We start from the raw sequence: 19,239 nt of genomic DNA, 5'->3' as shown, positions 1-19,239 counted from the left end.
ATTTAAAGTCCTCTTATATTCCCTATGAGCTGTGACTTGGCCCAAGCCCAATGCCATTCTTCCTCTTCAGCTGCTTTCTTCTTCTTCTTCTTCTTCTTTTGCTCGTCTCTTCTTCTTCTTCTTTTTCCTTAGTTGTTCTCCTTCCTTCTTCCTCGGTGATATTTCCTCGCCCGATGACTATCCTTGTGATGGCCTTGGATTGAAGAATCAAGGCATCGAAAAGTTGAAAGCATCGCATCGCCTATTCTGCATGTTGAAGAATCAAAGTCCTTCGCCTTTGTGATGGCCTCATCACGCAACTGACTCTTCGCATCGCCTGCGCTTCCTCATCACACAATCGACTTCCTCGCCTAAGCTATTTTCAAGATTGTTTTGAGTGTTGTATTATATATATAGGTACTTTAGATTCGTTGATTTGTATTGTAATCACCTAAATTTGCAAATGTGTGTTGTGTTGTGTTGTTTATTGCATATTTGTTATATATTTTAGGTAAAAATGTGTTTGAGTTAATTGAGAATTTTATTTTGAGTTGTCTATCTTTTGGTGATTTTTAGTTTGTGATGGTGAATTTAAGATTTGCGGGGATTTGTTGTAGGTCTGGGGACAGTGTTTTGGCTCTGTATTCATGGAATGGGAAAAGTGTCATGGAACCAATCAAACCAAACTGAATCGATTTTTTTTGTTTGATTCAATTCAGTTTTAATCATAGTTTGGTTTCGGTTTAGTCTACAAAATTGAATCTTTTCATATTTTACTTCCCATCGTATCATTTAAAGTCTTCTTTATTTGATAAATCTTTTTCTCTTTGAGAAATATCTCTATCTTATAAGTATTTTCTCTCTCCAATAAATCTCTCTATCCATTTAATTATTTAAATATCTTCTAATTAAATACAATAAAATTTTGGCTCACCATGCAAATGAAGCACACATATAACACAAATTGATGCTAGTTTGGGCTCACCATGCAAATGAAGGAATTTTAAGCTGAATTTTCTAGATATCATCCCCAATATGAAGGTAGAATTTTGGTAAATTTTGGTCAAGTTGTAGGTTGGTTTGATGGGTGAACTAAAAATAGTCCAGTTTCTACACAAAATTTGATTCAATAGGCAAACAGTAGTATTTTCAACCCAAATTTTGTATGAAGCACAATAATTATTCCCAAATGATGCTGGTAAAATTTTAAAACCCAATTCAAACTTCAACCTCCTGTTTCAATAATTTCCCCCAATTCAACAATGGTAACAATTCACAATTCCAACACAAACACCACAAACTCCAATAGGGCAGTAGCTATATCATCAAAATTACATTCCTAATACCACTAATCATGTCAATTCTCAATTTCAATCATCAATTCATCAATCCCTCATAAATCACAATTAGCGCAGTAGGCTCAACATGCTTGATATTACGCAAGAGTTCAAAAAAATTAGCTAGCACAAAGATGGTATAAGCTTGAATATAGATTAAACCCTAAGGTAAAATTGAAATCAAAGACAAATTTAAAAAAAATTCTCTAAAACCCTAGATGAAGATTTCAGCCAACAAGTATTTGGAGACTGAAATGAAAATCAAATACTCTAAGGCTGCTAAGATGGGTTTCGATCACAAGAACAAGCATGGAAGATGAAGAAAAACAAAAACCCTAGAAACGTCTTCTTTGGCAGAATACCTTAGAAGCTTAAACCAAATAGAAAAATCAACTTAAGGAAGATAAAGAATGAAGGATACTTACTTGATTTGATGCCCTAATGCTTTGATACCAATATGATAGGCACCCATGTAGACACACCCATGAATGTAAACCTCTAATGGTAGCTAAGGATCACAACATCAATCAAGCATTTCTTTGAACAAAATAAGATGCAATCTCTATGGAAAAAGAAGCACCAGAATATATATTCAAAGAGAAATAGATCAAGTGTCAACACAATAACCTAACTTGTGAGAGATTACATTGATCATCAAGTAAAATAGGCAAGTGATCAAGTTGCTTAAGTTGTAGTTCTTCCAGAAACTAGCAAGAACAAGCTCAAAACTCTCTCTTATAGAGGCTTAAAATTTCAGCAGCAAGACTTAAGGAAGAAGATGAGGTTTTCTTCCTTATATACCTAGGGCTGAAACATAAGCTTAAAATATTAAGATAAAGCTTACACATAATTATGCCATGTTGGCAATCCTAACCAGAATAGTAAGTGCATTACTTACAAAGATAAAAAAGGTGGCAGCAGCATTAATTGCAAAAGACCAAAAGGAAGCAGAAATTGGTTCCTTTGTGGCAGAAAATGGGGTCCACAATGTCAAAAGGTGGCCTCCTTTACACCATGGCCAAATGGCATGAAGACACTTGGCATAGAAGAAGCTCTTCGAAATTCAAAAGGTCCAATTGTGGCCCTTTATGTGGCATGAGCTATGGGGACTTCAAGGTGGCTGCCACATGTGCTCCATGGTGGCGTGAGGAATGTCCAATGACATGGCTGGTGATGTGGCAATGGAAGCTGACATGGCTGGTGACTTGGCAATGAAAACTCCAACTTGGCACATGATGATCCACTTGGATTCTTAGAGCAAGCAAGCTAGGCCTTCCTTATGCACACCCCCTCCTATGCCAAAAGCTCTTTTATGGTCCATGAGTATGCTTTGAAGTTGCTTGGCTCTTGCCCTAGTGATTGCTCCTTTGAAGGGTGTTGGTGCTCAATGATGATCTTCATCACCATGTACATGTTTTCTTAGGCCCATGCCAGGAAAAAACTTCATCCCATTCTTCATAGTAGCCACTTTTGGATCTATCCAGTCTTTATAGATCCCAGCAACTTGAAAAGTAGACATTGGTAGAGCTGAATCATCTATTTGCAATGTAACTACCTCCCCATCAAAATTGGTCTAAACATCCAAAGGACCCTAATAATCGTTAAAATTATCACAAATGTCAACAAGCATTATAGGTTGAGGTTCATTAGGCTTCTAGATGGGTTGGATAAGGTCTATAATTCGGTTATGGTCATTTAGGTGGTGGAAATCATGTAAATACCGTAGAGGTCGAAAATTATGGTTAGGCATAAGGTCGATGTGGGTGTTTACTTAGGTTTCTGAGTCAACTATCTTTTTGGCATTAATTAAGTCTTGGATTAATTTCATGCTTAGGTCAAAAGTATCGATCGGTGTCATGACCATAGGTTTGGTGGAATTGGTTTATATCATAGCTAGGTGGGGGTGGATTTGGTGTTGGTCTAAGTGCTAGGGGCTGCAAGAGGCCTGGATTTTACAGACACTTGAAAACTTTGGACAAGGGCTGCTTGAATTGGGAAAATCTCCTTAGGGAGTGAGACACAGTTTGAACCTCATTAACCTTATTTTCCCTTTCAACTCGAACATCTTGGCATTTGAGATTTCATTCAACATTTTGTTAAACATGGTTATAGTATATTCCATCATAACTGGTACAGGTGAAATCCTTACTAGTCTCTTCTCTTCCCTAACCTAGGTGCCCTAATCAAAAGTCTCTTTGGTGTATTTCAAGGCTATGTTTAGTCAAAAAAGAAAAAAAAAAAAAAAGATTTAAGGGTTAATGTAAACATGCTATGTACAATGCATGAATGGACCTTTTTTTTTACCTTAACCAATTCCTGAAAATGCATAACCAAAAATGAAGTACATAAACTAGACCAAAATTAGAACCAAAAAAAAAAAAGCCAAAGCCTTTACTATATCTGAATCTTCGTCCCCTTATTCCTCCAATTCTAACATATGGGATAGGGTGAAAATTTGTCCTAGGCTTTAGTACACTAAACACACCAACAAGGGGTGGTCTAAGATGATCCTGCCCTCACAAACAATGGGTTTATATCCTTAATGTTTAACTATAAGTAGGCATCTTCTTGCCTAACTTGGGTTTTAAAATGGACCCAGGCCAATACACACATTAGGTTTATGCATAGGCCTAGGTTCATTTCAATTACCACTAAGACTTATAGTTTGGATAGTAAGGCTATAAATCTAACACAACAAATCTATAGGGTACCTAGGGATAAAATCTAGGGCTCATGGGCTTCATTGGGTAGGAGAAAAGGTAACTCATGCGAGAGCTTGTCCATTAAGCACAACGGCCGAAACTTTGGGTCTTTTATATACCTAAAGATATGAGCATGGAGTACTAGCATTCACCAATTTTCCATAGCTTGAGTGAAACTATGGCCTCCTTAGTTAATACTAGCGAGGTTAAAGAGTTAAGTGTGATCCGTGTGATAGTATAGTCTAATGCAAAGAAATTTAACAAAGGAATAATATTAAACTAGTAGAAACATATTGGACTAACTATCCATTATCCCCATTAGAGTCGCCAAACTGTGGGGTTAAAGGTCACGTCGTATGAGGCAAAAGATCATCTACTAAGATCACATAAAGTGCACTAGGTAATGCCTAGAAACGATGGCAGACTCACATCGGTTTTTCACTTAAGTACCACTTCCTTAGGCAGTATTTCCTAGACATGCAATTTATACAATCTTAATAGAATCAAGTCCACTGGTACGTACTGTTTTTCCATAACACTATCACAATACTAAGGATTTGTACTATAAAGACATAGATAGACAGGAGTCGCCACCCGGGTAATAACCGGGACATCTAATTGAGGCATCAATTTTCGAAGGGACAACCAAAAGGACTTAATTGATACACTCAATTTTTTGATAGAGTCATGGATGGTAACTAACTCCTTGCAAAGATTCTACAATCGTCATCACCATAGCCCAATGTCTAGACTCGGGATAGTGAGTACATAAGGGAAAGGTGTTAGGCACCCCTTACGCCTAGTCTAATCTCATTAATTGAGTGCCAGTCCTCTACTTATATTTTTAAAAGTCTTGTTTATTATTCATTTATCAAACTTCTTACCCAAAAATGCAATTTCTATACCTACACACAAATAATTCAACCAGGGATTGTTGTTTATAGATAATTTTCATGCGTAAGTACTCTCTATATATGAGGTTGCTAAATAAAATTAAGTGAAATTTACCGAATGACTAAAATTAATTTATTATTGACGATTTAATTTACAAATAAATTTAATTTATAAACAACATTAAATTTCTAATAAACCTATTTTATTTATTTACAAAGTTATCAAAAACAAATTATGTATATGTTACGATTTATTCTAACAAACACTTAAAGGTTCAAGCAATTACATCCTAAAAATATATTTATTTCTAATGTGCTAATTTATTTTATTTCTTACCAAATATTTAATTACATTTAATTTACATGCCAAAGTTTTTTATACAAACAAGATTTAATTTTAATTTACTTAATAATTATTTAATTAAATTTCGCGCATAAAGTGGGTTAAAGATACAAATAAAATTGATTTTATTATTTACCAAGTAAATCCTATTATTATTATTATTATTATTATTATTATTATTATTATTATTATTATTATTATTATATCACATATAAAATTATTATTTTAAGAAAGTTTAAGGGGGTATTTACCTTTTAATTATTGCAGTTACCTTTGGGGTAAGCTACCCTAAGAAGGGCGTTCTTTTCTTATATGCCAAGTTAATTTATGTCTTACTCCTGTTGAGCTCTACTAAGTTCCACGCAATTATTACTATTTTTGGTACTTACCTTTAGGTTTACTTACCAATTTATTTTTTAAAATAAAATAAATATTATAATTAAAAATTTAATCACCTACAGTATGGATTTTTAATGGGCCAAAACTATACAATGGCTATAAGTCTATCTAACCTAATTCTAACACTTTATAATATCATATCACATCATGCACATTATTAAAATTAGATCAATATACAATTTAAAACTTGAACATAAAAAAAAAATCCACATATGGCAAATTTACTATATTTTAGTATTTGAATTTCAAAAAATATCTAAGCAAGTATTAAAATTTCAAACAAATTATAGAAGCACGATAAAATATCATATTAAATTATAAAATTAATAACTAGGTCCAAATCATTGCCAAATAATTTATAAAAATTGAAACATTTAACTATGACAGATTTTCACTACTTTTTAATATCACGATTTTTCTCAATCTACAAAAGATTTTTCATGAAACTAATGGAAAAAGTTACTTAAGATCTTGAAATTAATTTAAACCCAAGAACCACAGAAAAAAGATGAAAAATTGAAGGAGATATGTGTCTTGAAATTCAGCTATACTGCAAATCACAATCTGTAGATATCCTAATTTTGGACAACCATAACTTACTCAATTTAACAACTTTTTCCGTGATTCTTTGAGTCAAAATTATCATAATTTCATAAAGATTATATATATAATTTTTACAGAAACAAAAGAGCACGAAAAGTAATAAAAAATGAAATAACAGCAATAAGAACACGTGTAAAGCTGTTATCACCCTAAATTTTTTTAAATATACATGAATGTTATGAACATATGAGATAATCTAAAGGCACATAAATATGAAAGAACATATATATGATATATTCCTTTAATATTTATAATTTATAAAAAATAATTTTAAAAAAAATCTTAAAGGTTTGTTTAATAAAAAGAAAGAAAGAAATAAAAAAAAAAAAAAAAAAAGAGTGAGATGGGAAAAGCTTACCAAATTGGAGAGATGGAGTGTGAGTTTTTTTTTTTTTTTGTATTGTGTTGTTGTCTTTTCCCCTCCCTCTCTCTAACTTTGTTTATTCTTTCTTTGACCTTTATAGGGTTTAGGTTCAAAAATTATATAGAAATGGAGTTATGAGACTAGCTACGACCTCATAACAATGAAAATTAAGTGTATCTTGCTCTGTCAATATTCAGGAGAATGGAGTACATGCAAACCTAGCAGAAATGAACTTGCAAATGAAGCCAGCCAATCAACAGAGAGATTAGCCTCTCAACGTGCATGATATTAACCTCTCTAAAAGAAACCATCAGCCTCTAAATAGACAGAACCAAGGAGAGACAGCAGCTAGAGGACTCTTAAACCCCTAAGATCATATTAACCACTCCAAGACCAGTTTGAAACTATAAAACATCGCCCAAAGCTCAGCCTTGACTATAGAGCATCTTCCCAAATTAGCAACAAAACCTCTAACCCAATAGCCATTACTGTCACGAATAAGCCCCCTCCAAATGCTTGTCTAGCAGTTCTACTATATTTTTTAATAAATTAATAATACGTGATCATTTTTAGGGTGTCCTATTTCTTAAAAAAAGGCATTCCTTCTCTCTAATTATATATATATATATAATTTCAATTTTTTTCTAACATCAAAGTTTGGATGGTTAAAAAAATAATTGACATTTGATAATTAAAAATTTAAGCTATAAACAAATTTATTAAAATGGAAATTTAGGAAATTATGTCAATTTTTATATTATTGTCTCACTTCTCAATTCAAATGTATTGTTAATTTTGAGATTATATTTATATTGATCAGATACATTTGCAAGTGTTGATAATGAAGTTATTATGCTATGTTTTCACAAAATGAAGAATAAAAAATATATAATATAGTTGTAATAATTTATCGCCTTGCACAATAATTATTTTATTTATTTATAAATATTTTTATTTTATATATTTTATTTTTGAAGGTGATATACATTTTTAATTGAACTCCAAACTAAAAATTTTGCATCTGTCACTGCTAATAGGAATGATGACAGACAGGATATCAGTGAAAATCTACTCAACCCGATTAATATTTTTAAAATCAACTAGTTCCAAACGCGATTGTTATTATTTAAAAAATATCTAAATATATTTAATTTTATATATTTTAATTAATATTTTACATAAAAAATTATTTTTATTAATAATTTATATTTTAAAATTTTAATAATTCTATAAAATGTTTAAATTTTATTTTATATAAAATAAAATATATAAAAATTTATAAATATTATTATAAAAAATATATTTTATATTTAATCGTTTAATTCAAATAATAATACCCAATACATAAAATCCAAACTAGCTACAAATATTATTTAAATACGAACCATCCTAAGCTCAATTATATGCTTTCTAAATATGTCTTATTAGAATTTGGTCACAAAAATCCTTACAATCTCTAACTACCAATTCTTGTGACTTGCTATTAGAGGTGCAGTGAAGGGCGCATGTGTCTCCGTTAATAGTTGAAAGATGTGCTGAGCTTGTCCTTTGGCTTCTGGTACAACATCTTCTCTTGGGTTCGGCGCACTGGTAACATGGCTGCCCATATGATGACTGCTCATGCGATTTCTCAGACTGAAGATTCCATACAAATTTCAAACTGCTGTAACTCCTGTTCTTCGCTCTATAGCGGAGGCAGATTTCTCTTCATTGTGATTGTGAAATTTCAATAATTCCTTTAAAAAAAACGATGATGTTATGCAAGTTTTAACATAATCAAATGTGAGCCTCCTGTTTAAATTTCGTGCATTAGCTTTAATTCCAGTTTCATTTTTTTGACAGATGGATAGCTAGTGGAGTGGTTGAATTGCTTTGCTAAGTGACCTTTGGTATTTGCGTTTGTCTTCTTTCCTTTTTTATTAAAATTTTGTATGGCATTTTTAAGTGTGTGCTTTGAGTGCTTGCTAAATAATTCTACCATATCTTTAGATAACTTTAAAGCTTAATGGCTCTTTATAATTTTATAAAATTTTATTAAACTTATTTATAACTCAATTCTTAGCATTTTTTTTAATTTGTAAACAAATACTTATTAAAATTAAGCAAAATTACTATTTAATTTTTCTATTTTAATAAAAAAATTATTATTTAATCTTTATAATTTAATGAATTAATTATTTAATCCATATATTTTGAAAATATATTATTTGATCACTGTATTTTGAAAATAATCTATTTATCTAATAGATAAAATACATAAATGGTATCCAAGGAATTGAATAAAATTATATTTGAATAATTTTTTTAAAAAAAAATGTAAATTGAGATTTAGGTTTTACACAATAAATTTTTTTTTATTTATTTAGGAATATGTTTTTCAAAATAAATAGATTAAATAATTAATTTTATTAAAATAAATAGACTAAATAATAGTATTTTTAAAATACAATGATTAATTAATTAATTTCACTAAAATAAAAAGTCAAAAAAGAATTTTATTAGTGCTAAAATTTGTTAAATAACGAAAAAATATTGATTGGCTAAATAGTTTAACAAATTAAAAATAAGAGACTAAATAATATATTTTTAAAATAAAGAGATTAAATATTTAATTTTATTAAAATATAAAAATTAAATAATAATTTTCTCTTTAATAAAATTAATTGCTTATTGGTTAATCTGTATTTAAAAAATACATTAATTATTAATTCTTTTTGTCATTTTAGGGGTCAATACAAATTTTAATTAATTCTTATAATTTAAACATATAACAATATAATTTATCTATTTTTAAAATTTTAAATAATTTAATTATTATAAATATAATTTTTCTATTTTTTAAATATACTAACTTAATAAACTAATTTACACCACTCAACTAACTTATTTTTCATAACCAATTATACCTTATATTTTTATGTAATAATCTTTAATTTTTAACAAATCATTTCTAAAATTAATCTTTTATTAAGCTTTGGTCTTTAGACGTGTAAAATTATGGTTTATATATGTCAATTTGAGTCTAAGCGAATTGTGTCATATGTCACATAGAGATTGAACCACGTGTCAATACTTTTCACATGTTAAAACACATGATGCTGACCTGGCGCACATAATGGGGAAGTGCGTTGGTGGCCTGCACAACTATCTTTAGATCGCAAGATATTAAAAAACAATGGCATTTGCTCCAATAATTTTAATAATGATTTCGTTAATTCTTTGAATGGTGAACTTCTTTTATATAAATAAATTTTATAATGAAAAATGTAGTGTTCCACCCATCCTACAGGTATCATGGGTTCTCTTTGTATGAAACTCAAAATCTTATCTTTAGTGAGTCATAGTCACCAAATTTAAGCATGATTTGAAATGGAGTAAATCTAATCACTGTTTGTTTCAAAAACAATTTTAGTTGTTTCACAACTTATGATTTTATGGGCGTATGAGATACAGAATATATTATCTAATTTATGCTATGACTTCTGAAGCAGCAATTAATCAAGAAGCAGTTTCGTTAAGATCTGTGAACTGAAATTTGAAAAAAACGTTTAGATTGATTAATTACAAAGTGAATATAAGGATTAAAATCAAATATTAAAATTTGAAAAATTAAAGACAGATAAAATAAAAGTAAATAAATTATTGGAGTCTAATTTATATTGTTGAATTGAGTTGTTGACACTATGAATGTTGCTATTAATCTTAGGCATGAAAATAAAATTAATTATTTTGGTATAAACAATCACAAACCAACCCATGTTGGGCATCAATTCATATTTGATCATTTTTGAGCTCATGGAGATTCATCAGATCGCCTAACCAAGTTATAGCTCAAATGATGACAGTTTGAGTAATAAGGATATTGACGAAACATTAGCTCAACAGGAATGAGCTCGGAATGACATGGTTTGAATACAAATACTGTTGCATATGGTGAGCATGATTTTCACGGTACAATTTCATTGCATATAGAAGCGAAGAGCTTGGAATCAGACCTCCTATATTTATAGAAATACACTTAGCCATTTAGCACTGTGATTTAGGGTTAAAAAGTAATTTTAATAAAAATAGACTATGAAAAATTTAGAAAAAAATTAATTTGTTATTTTAATATTATTATGATTAAAATTTTGTAGATTTAATTTTAAATCATTTTTAATATATTTTAACTAATAAATTTAATAAATTACATTTTTACAACAGCAATAATATTAAACAGACCTCTAATATTGGGAGTCTTTTCTCCTTCCTATCCTTTATGCCCTTCAATTTACATTATGAACTCACTTTGATCCCCTCCTCGTTATGGTATGAAAAGGATCAGAGCGTTAATCTTTAACCCAATATATTTCTTTAAATCTTTTACTACGTCGTTTTCACATTTGAATATTTAAATACTCAAAAGTCAGCTTTATCAGCAGGCCAAGGCGTGGATGATGATATTTTCGTTCTCTCTTATTTTACTACTAATTTTGTTTTAAAAGCATGCTGTGTTCATCATCCACTTGCTCCATTTAACTGACATTCTACCGCCGTTACTCATTCATACTTTATTTTATTTATTTATTATTTTTTATACTTAGATTTTATTTATTTTATAAAAAATATTTTTTTAAAAAATATTTTTTATATTTTTTAGTGTTTAATACATTAAAAAAATTAATTAACAGAAAATATTTTTCTGATTAAAAAAAATTAAATTATTTATAAAGAAAATAATTTTTATTTTTTTTAAAAAAAATTATTTTTTATTTTTTAAATTTTAATAATTTTATTAAATATAAACATATTTATATATATATATAATAAATATATATTATTAATTTAATATTATAATTAAATAATAAAAAATATTTTTACGAAAAATATCTTTTTAAAAAATATTTTTTTATTTATATATAAATTATTTTTTATGAAATAAATAGAGTCTTTTCGTGAAGAGAGACGATCTCTTTTCCGATCAGCTTAAGATGCAGTTCGCATCATTCTAATATAAATAATGCTGAAATATTATAAAAAAAGAAAAATTCTTATCTTTTACTATCTAAACAAATTCTATTGGATATTCATACGTTATTTCTTATTTTGAGGATTAAATACTTTTCAATCTCGTTCTATTTAAGGGGTACAAATCTATTCATCCTTCCATAATGTAGAGGCATATATCATCCAAGAAGGAAAAAGAAATGATGACTAGTCCTGGAACGGATTCGTTTGACTATCGAACGGAGCTTCTATCGCCTCCACCACCGGGAGAGGAGGCGCCGGCGGTGGCAAGCGTCCCTTCTTGGAGACTCAACATGGATAAATTTCAGTTGCCTGAAAGACGTCTGGAAACTCATCATTTTGGCTTTACATATATTTTCAAAACAACGAGTAAGTTTTTTCCAATTAAATGCAACTAGAAATTAAATTCTCTCTTTTTCTTCTTCTCCCTTTTTTTTTTTCTTTTGAATCTCTATTGTCTCTCTCTATCTCCTTTGGCCTGCCTAGAGAGACGAAGACAGATTGCAGAATATTACAACAGGCAGGAAAAGCTTCTTGAATCCTTCAATGAAGTTGAATCCTTCACTGAGCTTGGAATTTTGCCTCAGGCTTTGACAGAGGTTTGATTCTTTGCAATTTCCTACAACTTTAACCTCAATTGGCAAGTCCAGCTTTTTTCTTTTTTTCATTTTTAATGGTACATAATAATAACAATTAAGTCTTTCAACTCAACTCGTTAGATACTAAGTATGTAATAATATCATTTTTAATAATATAAATTACAAAATATTTTGCAAAATTTATCATCAAATCAACGTATACATAAAACTTATAAATTTAATAGATAAATCTCACTATATATTTTATATTTTGGATCCACTGAGTTTAAATAAGAAAAATCTCAATTTCAATCTTTTATTTTTATTTTTCATAATAAGGGCAAATGAATAGTCAATCACATTAAGTCTGATTAATAATATATTTTAATTTATACTTTGTTAAAATATTTATATATTTTTAATAAAATTTTATTTTAAAAAATGTTTTAGTAAATACCTGAGTTTTAAATATATATTAATTTTTAATTTGTAAAAAATAATGAATTAAAATTATTTTAATTGAATTGTTGTGTGTATGATTCAGAAAGAAGTAAAACAACTAGCAAGGAGTGAGAAAACGGCAATCTATGCATCAAACATAGCAAATTTGGTACTTTTCTTGGCAAAAGTATATGCTTCAGTTGAAAGTAGATCAATGGCAGTAATAGCATCAACAGTGGACTCTCTCTTAGATCTCTTGTCTGGTTTTATCCTCTGGTTTACTGATTATGCTATGAGAACTCCTAATCACTATATATATCCCATTGGCAAGCAGAGGATGCAACCAGTGGTAATTAAGCCTTCTACTTAATAATTTATTAATGATTTTCTCTTAATTCATTATTTTGTTTTATTATTGAATGATTATTTGCATTAATTTATACATTTTAACTGCAGGAATAGTGGTATTTGCATCAGTAATGGCAACTCTAGGGTTACAGATATTGTTTGAATCAGGACGGCAACTAATCACCAAGGTACGTATATTTTTATTCCAAAATCTTTATCTAGATTCGATTTATCATGATTTAAAATACAATACGTATGATGAAATCTACATATAAGATAAAACAAATTAATGAAAACATAATGAATTGAATAATAATTGATGGATTACATAACGAGAGATAATCAATTCTCTTTTTCACTATAAAAGTGAATAATCTTAAAATAAGCAGAGATTCAAACTCGAAATTTTTTTACTCCCTCCACTTTTAAAGTGGAATGTAGAGAAAATAGGGCTAATTCAATGGGAGGAAGTTTGTCTAAGTTTTGTATATAGTATAAATATCTTGTTCCTAACCAATATAAGATAACATACTTCTCTAACACCCGAGCATGAACATCTAAAGTATGAAATTTACAGTCAAACACATCTGCAGGTTTTGATACTATGTAGAAAAAATGAATCAGGCCTAATTATATCTTAAAAACTAGCTCAAAGATTTGTACAAATTTTATATATAGCACAAGTACTTTATCTCAAATTAATGTATTACAACATGCACCAATTAAACTATCTCCTAATTTGCATTACTTTTGAATTAAAGTGTAGCTATTATTGTTTTATTTCTTGACGAGTACTCACAAATACTCTACAAATATATAAGCAGGCTCAACCAGAGAGGGATCCAAACAAAGAAAAATGGATGATAGGGATAATGGTATCGGTAACAGTAATAAAACTAGCTCTGACAATATTTTGTCGGAGATTCAAGAATGAAATAATAAGGGCATATGCCAAGGATCATCTTTTTGATGTGATCACCAACTCAATTGGTCTAGCCACTGCCGTTTTGGCTATCAAATTCTACTGGTGGCTTGATCCTCTTGGAGCTATACTAGTAAGTGCATTCTTATTTATCTATTTGCTTCATTTAACTTCTTTCTATCTATTTGCTTCATTTAACTTCCTTCTTTTTTTTTATTTTTTTTAAAAACTGTATTTATAAATTCAAACTTCCCTCAGAATCACTTTTAACACTAATTTGATTTGATTCAATGATTAAAAGTATATTATTCATCTGATAGACTTAAGTTTAAATTCTCACTCTCTCATTATCCCTATTTTAAAAAAAAATAATTTTTTAAAGTCATTGCGTCAGTACTTATATACTTTGAAATAAAAATTTAAAATTATTAAGTAATTTTAATTTTTTTTTACAAAATGTTAATTATTGTTATTAGTTACATATGTACAAATAATAAATCAATCTAAAGTGTTAATTTATATGAATTTATGCGTTTAAATGATAAACCTCATCCAAACTTCATTTTGATATTTATAATACATCAAATTGAAATTTTTAGTCATTTGATCAAATTAAATGATTTTAATCACATATTTTATCTCTTCACTATCACAAAATCTCATCATTATTTGGTGCGTAATTAGTATTATAATGAAAATATATAAGAGTTGGTAATTTTTCTTTTTTTTCTAAAAATTTGATGTTCAATGATAGATATGGACAAGTTGAGAACACAGAGTTCAAGATTCGTTATAAATTTAAAAATTTTTAAAATTTTAGTCAATTGCCAAAATTTAAACGTTTAGATTAAATAGCTAAAATATGAAAAGGTTTGAATTATTTTTGTAATTAGGCCAATTAAAGTTCTTATATATAACTACTCATATATAAAATTTTTCAATTTCTTAAATTTAATATAGCTTTTGATATTTATGTGGTCTTGGTGTTCAATAGAACTTAATGGCGAAAAAAGGTCCATATAATTGATCCCACTAATTTAGAATTAAAACTTAGTTATTGTTATTGTGTTCTTAAATTTAATATAATACGTAGAAAATTATGTACACCAGATAGCTTTATACACGATAAGCAATTGGTCGGGTACGGTTGTGGAGAACGTATGGTCGTTGATCGGAAGAGCAGCACCGCCGGAGTATATAGCGAAGCTAACATACCTAATTTGGAATCATCACGAGGAGATCAAGAAAATAGACACCATTAGAGCATACACATTTGGTATTCACTACTTTGTGGAAGCAGACATTGTATTGCCTGAAGATATGTCACTTTCACATGCACATAACATTGGAGAGGCACTTCAAGAAAAGCTTGAACAACTTCCTGAGGTCGAACGAGCTTTTGTTCATTTGGATTTTGAATTTACTCATCACCCAGAACACAACCCCAAGAGGACTAATTGATCCATCATAGATTTTGTATTAGATTTGTCACCCTTATAATAAGAGTTTGTTAAGAGATGGATCTAATTCTTATTGCATAATTTATTAATTATTATTCGGTTTATTGAGATTAAATAAATAAAATAATACTATATAAAAGATGCTCACCTAAAATATTAAAAGTTTTGGATGAATCAATGCTTCTTACAGTATAAAGTGCAAAAAGAATTCTAAGCAAGTAACCAACTAATATATAGTTATCAACTTGTTCATTTTATACAAATTAATACATCTTTATCTCTTTTATTATTTATTTTGCATATAGAATATTATCTATATTTTTAATAATATTTGCATATTTTTTAATAATACTTTAAAAATATTTATAGAAGATTTTGAGGTTAAGCTTAGTGTTTAATTGAGGATAAAAGAAAGGAAAATCTCAATTATTTTTAGTATTTGGTTGAAGTAAATAAAATTTTATATTTTTTAATTATTGAATTTAAATATTTATAAATTTTAAATAATATTTTATTTATTTTAGAGCTTTTATAAAATTATTTTATTTATTTATTAAGAATATAAAATAGCACAATTTATTCATAAACTTAATTATTAAAATTTTAAATTTTAATTTATTTTTTTAATGAGATTTAAATGAATATCAAGTTTTTTCTCAATGACTTAAATGATCATCTTTATTTGATTTATAGATGAAGACGTAATTCTTTTGAGTTCTTGAATTTATTGAATTATTTTAAAAGTTCAAATGCTTGAATGACTCGTTTCTTTTACTCAAATGATGACTAGAATTTTCCACCTTACGGTAGAATTGTTCTGTTTAAATGTTATTGGTAATTATTTACAAACATATTTAATAATTACGAACGGAAATTCAAATCCGTTGATTAATTTAAGAAAAATTAAAAAATAATAAATTTTGTTATCCATTTGTATTCTAAAAAAATTACTAATCGGTATTAAAAAATATATAAAAAAATTTTGTAAACAAAATATTTTTTTATTAATTAAAAAAAAATTACTAATAAATAAAATACTACACCAGTATTATTAAAAATAATTTACTAATAGAAATTGTAAATAGTAATTTATCATAAATATATTGCAATAAAACTACTACAAGTAATTTTATAAGAATTTATACAAAAATAATATAATTTTATAAAATCACAAGAATATTTTCTAACAAACAAATTATTAATTTAAAAATTATAAAAAATTCACTATTAAAAGAATTTATTAAAGATGAGAAAAAGAAATTGAAGAAGAGAATAAGAAAATGAGAAAAAAAACTGAAGTTGAGAAAAAGATTGTGAAGAAAAAAAAAAGAGATAAAGAATGAAATAGAGAAAAGAAAATGAAGATAAGAAAATGAAATTGAAGAATAGAGAGAAAATGAGAGAATAAGATAAGAAAAAGGAAAAAAATAAAGAAAAAAAATAAGATGATAAAAAAAATAATAATAAAAAATAAAGAGTGTGAAATTACCAAGACCAGTGAATACAAATTTAATCAGTCAAAATTAATTTTTAAATTTTAAAAAATTAATTATTTCATTTTTAAATTTTACATTATACTTTAGTCTCTAAATTTTGAGAAATTAATTATTTAGTTCCTTTAATTTTAATATGTAAAACAATTTAATCTGTGTAATTTTAATATTTACAATAATTTATCCATTAATAGGAGGACTAAATTATTCTATATATTAAATTATATGGACTAAATTATTCTATATATTAAAATTAAATGAACTAAATAATTAATTTTTCAAAATTTAGGGATTAAAATTTAATATAATATAAAAATTAAGGTCTAAATAATTAATTTTTTAAAATTCAAGAACTGAAGTATAAAATTAAGGGACTATTTGTAAATTTTCCTTTAAAATAAGCACTTATAAATTTAAATATATGATAGTTTAAAATTATTAAATTTTTTTTAAAATAAAAAATTTAAAAGTATAAAGTTTTGTTAACAATAAACCAAAGAGTGATTATTATTTAAAAAAAAGAAAATTATCCAAAATGGCATGTATCTTCTTGTTTGATCTCTTGGATGATGATGCATGCTTTGGAGTTTAATTATTAACTCATTATTATCCATGTTGGTTTAAAAGTTAAAATAATTAAAGTACCTACCAACTACTATACAAATTGCATTTCACTAAGCCTATGTGAAATTTTTTTTTGTAAAAATATTACCTATTATTTAATTGTAATATTAAATTGATATTATATATTTATATCATATATATATAAATGTTTTAAATTTTAATAAAATTATTAAAGTTTAAAAATTAATTTTTTATTAAAAAATATTTTTTACTAATAACTTTTTTAAATGCTTTAAATACTAAAAAAATTATAAAAATACTTTTTATAAAATAAATAGAGCCTAAATGTAATTTGATTCATATCTTCTCACTTGTCACACTTCACTACATATAAATTAGCAACTCCATGCCATCATAATCCCAAGAATTTAAAATATGTATCCTTATCTTGTTCAATTCCCATCCTTTTATTAATGCTTGCATGGATTATTATTATTATTATTATTATTATTATTATTATTATTATTATTATTATTATTTCATCTCGATCAAGGAACTAAAATGTACATCTAATTTATGAAACAATTAATTTCACTTTTTATAAAAATTATAATATAAAAATTATGAAATTCGTTTAATTTTTATTAACTCAAATAATTTTATTGTGATATAAAATTTTAATATAATTATTTTTGTGAAATTAACTTATAATTTAAATTTGTTAAACTTATTTTAAAATTTTACTTAAAATATTAAGAAAATATACTAATTTCAATATATTTTATTTTTTAATAAAAATATTTATTTATATATTTTATTTTTAATACTTATTTAATTTAAATTTTATTTAATCCTTGTTGGATCTCACTAGCCTTTAACTCATTTACAAAGTAATAGTTCTAGGCATTGTTGAACAACAGTTTTTAAGGTAGCATTTAGTGTTTTGACTAAACATTATTTCTCTTATTTATATTGTTTGTTGTCATAGCATTTATATTAATATTTAGAGATTGAATGAGTGGTTCATGAAAAAGCTACCCTCCTAACATTTATAAGTTGAGGGAGCATTTTCTTTAAAATCAATAAGATTATATCACTATTTTTACACTTAATAGTTAATATAATAGTTATTTTTATCGAACATTCCTGCTTTAACAGATATATAAATAGCTAACTACCAATAACTAATATCTAACAGTTAACGACTCGTAAAACAACTAATAGCTATTATAATAGTTAATGTTGCAAGCAAATTATAAATTGTAGTTTGAATTTATGTTGATTTTCATATTTGATGGATTTTACAATTATATTATTCATATGCATTTTTTATAAGTTTTTGATGTTTATGTTAATTATTTTTTTCAATATATGTTGTAAATTATTAGTTAAATTTCACATTAAAATTCAATTTTTTAAATTTATTATATAATATGAAGCCTCAATTGAAAAAATAACTGGAATAAGATCCATCAAATTGAAAGTGGATAAATTAAAAGATTTTCAGAGGAAGTCAATTATGTCGAAAATTAGTGCATTTTATTGAATAACATTAAAAATTAATTTTTTAAGTTCCATTTGTTTCGCAGAATAACTTGTACATTAAAATTATTTTATAAAAAAAAAATTTTCGTGAAAATATTTTTTATTATTTAATTATAATATTAAATTAATAATATATATTTATATCATGTATACATAAATACTTTCATATTTTAATAAAATTATCAAAATTCAGAAAGTGATTTTCTTTTTTAAAAATAGAAAATCATTTTTCTTAATAATGATTTAATTTTTCTTTGACTG

At 26.7% G+C, this 19,239-nt stretch overlaps 1 protein-coding gene across 1 annotated transcript; it reads left to right on the top strand.

Annotated features, from left to right (window-relative positions):
• Positions 1 to 11,795: 11,795 nt before the first annotated feature.
• On the top strand, positions 11,796 to 15,377 carry LOC110655431 (metal tolerance protein 10-like). The gene is made up of 6 exons (XM_058129474.1): positions 11,796 to 11,996; positions 12,114 to 12,226; positions 12,750 to 12,994; positions 13,101 to 13,182; positions 13,819 to 14,049; positions 15,027 to 15,377. Exons 1-6 carry the CDS (start codon positions 11,807 to 11,809, stop codon positions 15,375 to 15,377), a joined length of 1,212 nt encoding a protein of 403 aa, XP_057985457.1. The 5' UTR covers positions 11,796 to 11,806.
• The last annotated feature ends 3,862 nt before the right edge of the window (positions 15,378 to 19,239 follow it).

This window comes from Hevea brasiliensis, chromosome 11 (genome assembly GCF_030052815.1).
Source record: "Hevea brasiliensis isolate MT/VB/25A 57/8 chromosome 11, ASM3005281v1, whole genome shotgun sequence".
In the NCBI taxonomy this organism is placed as follows: Eukaryota; Viridiplantae; Streptophyta; class Magnoliopsida; order Malpighiales; family Euphorbiaceae; genus Hevea; species Hevea brasiliensis.
This window is presented reverse-complemented; position numbering and strand designations above follow the sequence as displayed.